The sequence below is a fragment of the Conger conger genome, chromosome 9 (genome assembly GCF_963514075.1).
Source record: "Conger conger chromosome 9, fConCon1.1, whole genome shotgun sequence".
NCBI lineage: Eukaryota > Metazoa > Chordata > Actinopteri > Anguilliformes > Congridae > Conger > Conger conger.
Window position 1 is genome coordinate 43,997,857 of NC_083768.1, and position 5,531 is coordinate 44,003,387.

Here is a 5,531-nt window from a genome sequence, read left to right on the forward strand (position 1 = left end):
TTCTGTGCTTTGTGGCTTGGCCATGTCGCCATGGTGCTGTGAGTGTGAGTGACAGGGCAGGGGGAGGAGCTCGGTGCGCAGGCTGAAGGTTTAAATTGCGTCTGACAGCCTGTAGACCGGAGACGCCGTTCAGCGGAGGAGGCCTCGCGCCAGACGGCTACAACACGTTTGAGCGAGGTCGGGAGGGAGATGAGTTCAGGCCCCAGACACAGTAATGGCCTGTGACAATGCCGCCCGAAAACACTGTCCACCTCCCCCCCCACCCCCCGACGTCCCCAGAACGAGAGAAAGAACTCTCACAATTACGGGGTGACAGAAGCACAACCGCCACATTGTTGTCTGAGAGCGCTGTAATGAGTTCAGAGAGATTTTGTCGTTGTTTAAAACATCCGCGTGTCCCCGATAACAGCCTGGGATGTCAAGAGATTCATAAAAGAGATGTTTGTCAAAGGGACTGCAATTTTACTTGCCTTGCCAAATTTGTTTTTGAAAGCCTGTTTTAGTCATTGTAGTCTGTCGGATGTAACATCCGGAGTGCGAGTGATTTGTCCTGCCTTCTAAGGAAGACCTAGCTCTGTGTGTGTCCATTCTGGCTCGCTGTTTCCAGTTCCTGACTGCTTTTAGTGGAATTATAATGCCCCGTCTTGCTCTTTCTCCTTATCTCCAGGCCATCTATAAGATGGTTTCCTCAGTGATGAAGATGCCAGAGGACGAGTCCACGCCTGAAAAGCGAACTGACAAGATCTTCCGACAGATGGACGCCAACCGTGATGGTGAGCCTCCTCGGCGGATACCCATAGTCCTCTGCTTGTAGCTCTGCCAGACATTAGCTTATCTGGTTTTAGCTATTTCTATTCTGGTCATTGTCAGCAGTCGGTATCAATAAAAAACATTTTTGCTCTTTTTTGACTGCTCATAATGAAAGTCTCAATCCTGGTTGGAGAAGCCCCGAACATAATGAAGGAAACTCACTCCACCTACTGGAGGGTTTTAGAACTGCAGGCTCACTGCCTGAATTGCTCTGCCAGCCTTGTTCAAATTAGCCCCCTTGTCTTTTTTTTTCCTAACAAGTGGAAATGTGCTTTTCTTTTGTCACCTCCAGGAAAGTTGTCTCTGGAGGAGTTTGTGGAGGGAGCGAAGAACGACCCGTCTATCGTCCGCTTGCTGCAGTGTGACCCAAGCAGCGCTGGCCAGTTCTAAAGCTTCAGGATGCATTTGCATTCACAGTTTTATTTATTTAAATCTTTTATTTCTTTTATTTTTGCTGATTGATTCTTAATCTGACCCTATCGTGATTGGGTGCTGGGTCTCAGGGCCTATGTGCACAAATACTGGAGTAGCCGAGCAGCCTGCTGAGTGTGGCGCATACACACACACACACACACACATACACACACACAGGCACATAAACACACACACACACACACATACACACACACACACACAGGCACATGAACACACCTCATACGCACAGGCACCTCTGTACACATAAACACACGTACACACACAGGCACATAAACACACACACACATGTACACACGCACACAGGCAACCTAAACACACGCACAGGCACACACGCACACACAACGTACAGACACACGCAGGCACGCACACTCACACACAAACACACACTTGTGCACATGCATGCTCCACACTCAGCCATGGTCTCACACTGGCAGGGTTGACATGTAGAGATCATATGCAGTGTTATGGACACTCAAAAGGGAATGCTGTACCCCCATTTTAATCACAACTGTAGAGGGATGTCTACTGTACCCCTAAACTGGACATGCACAAACGGGTGAAGACCGGTACTTCCTAGCACTCCCTCACAGACTGGAGGCCCTTTGCGCTGAAATTATGTTGCAGGAAGTGGAGTTGGATGACCTCTGACCTCTTAGATGTACAGAAGACCAATGGAAAGCTTTTATAGTCGGTGGGCATGGACAGAGTGACTCTGGAGTTGGTTTCTCAGGCCTTTATTCTCTTGAGAAAATGTAAGCTGAGAATGTACAGTATGTTTAGTTTTTTTTACGGTACAGGAATCTTGGGGGTGGATTTGTCCTAATTCTGGACTACTAAACCTAAATTAGGATACGGTAGTCTAACATATTTAATCAGAGTTTTCTTTTTTTCGTTTTTGTTCATTTAATTTACGCAACCTGCTGTATTATGTTTGATTTGCCGTCCAGCTCGACATGTTCTCTCGATGTTCCTTTAATGTTCCTAAAATTTTTTTCTGCTTTACCACCATTTTCTAAGGGCATTATGAGAAGCAACATGTGTAGCTTGATGCTGAATGCTTGTATCAGTGTAAGTGAAGGCAGGGATTTCTCCAGGAGACTGGTGTCTGCCTCAATGAGTCTCAATGAGTCTCAGTGAACCGCAATGAGTCTCAGCGAGTTTCAGTGAGTCTCAGTGAGTTTCAGTGAGTTTCAGTGAGTCTCAGTGAGTTTCAGTGAGTCTCAGTGACTCGCAGCGAATCTCAGTGAGTCTCAATGAGTCTCAGTGAGCACTGGGGACATGGGGGAATCCCTTCACAAAACGTCATTGTTAAATAATTAAATAATTAAATAATTTCAGTAAATGGTCACACTATTTTAAGGGACTGTGTGTACAATCTATAGGCATTCAATTCAATTCAATTCAGTTTTCAGTTCAGTTCAGTTTTATTTGTATAGTGCCGAAAACTGGCGCAAGGACTCTTTACAGAGTAGCAGAAGGGCAAATACCACTCCTGACCCACAAAATAGGCCGCGTGGGAGTGGAAGATAGCAAAATAGTTTCTAAAGCATTTCGTTCTAACTTACATCACACTTAAGTTAGAGCTTTACCTTCTTACTACCTGTCTGCTTGTGAGTGACTTTTAAAAAGTTTAAAAATATGTCATTTCAGTACACACAGACCCTTTAAGTGTGACCAAAGTAATATAACAGAACTCAAGTGTTTTGAAGAATTCAAGGACTTCTGTGCTTCTGTCTCTACCAAGGCATGTATATACACACATTACAGCCTGCAGACTGTTCTGTATGTATCTCACCAACGGAGTGCGCTGAAAATAGAAATGTAGATAAATATATTCTTATATTTGAAAATGTGTTGTGGCGTTTGCCAGATTGAAAGATTGCAATGTACGTTTTGTTTTGTTTTTGTTGGAATTAATCATATTCCTTCATTTCCCTGTGAACTTGACACACATGTGTACAGTACGCTCCTATACCTGCGTAGGACCGTGGGACGAACGAGAGGACCTGGCATTACGCTTTCATACGCCCTCAGTGACACATCGAATTGCTCGTAAAACCTCGGGCAGTGGCTGGAAGGAGACCTTTTAAATGCGCGTTTGTGATAAAAGAAGGTTACCGTTACGTTAATATTCCGAGAATTATTATATCTGGAACATTTGAAATTTAAAAAAGCCAGCCCTGCTCCCTGAATACCTGCATGATTTCTCACCCATTATGCGCATGCAATTTGATACCAACTCAGATTTTGGGTCATACTAAACTTTCACCCAATCTCTCATCCCTGGCTCGCCACCTCTCATTCCTGAGTTACCCATCATCCACAATGGCCTAAGCACCAAGAACTGCAGTTAACTGTTGCACTGTCTATCAGATAAAACTGTTTCAGCAGAACAATTCAGGCAGCTGTTCTCACGTAGAAAATAAAAAGGAAAAGGTGGGTTAAAACTTGTGATGGGGTATGAACATTTCATGACGTCCACATTGGAGGGAACTTCAGTAAGCTGATCATTCAGAAACTGATCTTAACCAATCAGAAGTTGTTTTTGCTTTCCGCAGCAGAACAAAGTTGTGAATCACTGACAGCTTACGATGGCTTCACCCATTGTGATGTCATGAAGCCTCGTCTTCCTGGCACAAGTTAAAATGGAGGGTTATATCTCCTGCAGTGAATTTCTTATAGTCTGTACTTTTTTTTTTCTTTCGGAATACAGCTACAATCATAACATTTCCATTTTTAACTTTAGCACCATGTGGTCAAGTGCCAAATATGCAGTAAACCAGTATTGTATCAAGTTTCTACTGTACAATTGTTGTCTGTCAAACAAAATGTTTGTCATCATTCTATTTTGTAGATTTTTTTTTTTTGTATGGTAACTTGTATTTTGTGACAGTGTAGTTTTCAAAACACAATATTCTGTTTTGGTTATCTAATAAAATATCCTTGATAAATGCTCTATCTTTGTCATGTTCTGGCTTATGCAATGGATGGTACCAGGAAATATTTATGATAATTTTGACATTGAGTAAGACTGTTCTGAACAAAATGTTCTTAAGTTACAGACAGCTCGTCCAACAGCTCTGTAACATAAGAACTTTAAGGAAAGTTATTCAGTTCATTTTAAAAATAAAAGCACGATGACTAATGATTTATAAACCTGTTTTCTGAGACGTACACTGCAAAAACCTAGTGTTTTGATCTTGTAATGAAACTTAAAATCTTTTTTATTCTCTGAAGTAAAACATATTAGCTTGTTTTAAGTAACTATGTGCTTGCCAAGTGAAATTTTCTTGCCCCACTGGCAAATGTTGAAATGCATCAAACTGTCTCACCCCATTGGCAATAGTTTTGTCTTTTTAAGCAAAAACGTAATAGAAAAAAGATTTGCAGTCTAGATATGACTGAAATATTTGTTAAGATTGATATTTTGCGGTTTTTGCAGTGTATCCAATCAAAAGGTCACACGCAACTTCAGGTGACCTTAAATTAGTTTTGATGAGGTCAAAGGGTGTTCTCCCGGCTAGGATACCAGTCAGTTGCTAGGGGTGGAGAAACAGGTGCGACAGGCCTGCAGATGTGGAAGTGTGCAGTAAATAATGGTCCATTGGTGCAGGTATGCAGGGAAGAGCAGAGCAATGAGGGGGCAGTCAACAGAGAGCTTCTCAAGGTGAACTGTTACCTTCTGACGGGGGCGTCTTACCCTTGACAACCCAAAACAGTAGGAAGGTTTGTAGTTGGACAATTGCAAATTCAAGATCCAGGTGAAACACTCTACTGTTGTAACCTTGAGAAAAAGGCACTTTTTATAATCCTTAATTGCCCATATTAAAAATTCTGCATTATTTAAGTGTATAATACATACAATATCAGCTATATGTATGTTGGCCTGGATAACAGGACATTTAAAAACATTCTTGAAAGCCATAATATTCAGTTGTCCAATTGTCTGAAGTCTGTATGCTTTGTATTGAATGTTTCTGATTTTACATTATTTCACAAATCATGGAAACCAAACTGCAAATTGCCCATGCATGTGAAATCTAAGCTGAGGAATTGGGCTAATGCAATTCAGCCAATTTACTCTCCTAACGAGCACAGGGCTTTACTGGAATTTCTTTAGCAATTGTTCAATTGTATAGACGGCAATGAATACCTCCCTACACAATCTGAGGTAGGAATACAAGGGAAGGCTGAAACATTCAAGTGAAAAACATGTGTGTTGTAAGGGCTCAGGTCAGTTACAGTGCGTTTTTGACAGAGCCTGAAAGCTGGCCTACCGCATACAA

The 5,531-nt window shown here is 42.1% G+C and overlaps 1 protein-coding gene across 2 annotated transcripts in view; it reads left to right on the plus strand.

The window, feature by feature from the left end:
• ncaldb (neurocalcin delta b) overlaps positions 1-4,201 on the plus strand; it is a 33,319-nt gene extending 29,118 nt beyond the window's left edge. For both annotated transcript variants that reach the window (XM_061256467.1, XM_061256468.1), the window contains 2 exons: positions 668-773; positions 1,103-4,201. In XM_061256467.1, coding sequence (XP_061112451.1) covers positions 668-773; positions 1,103-1,200 — 204 coding nt within the window. In that variant the 3' untranslated portion in view covers positions 1,201-4,201. The remainder of the gene's footprint in view (positions 1-667; positions 774-1,102) is intronic.
• The last annotated feature ends 1,330 nt before the right edge of the window (positions 4,202-5,531 follow it).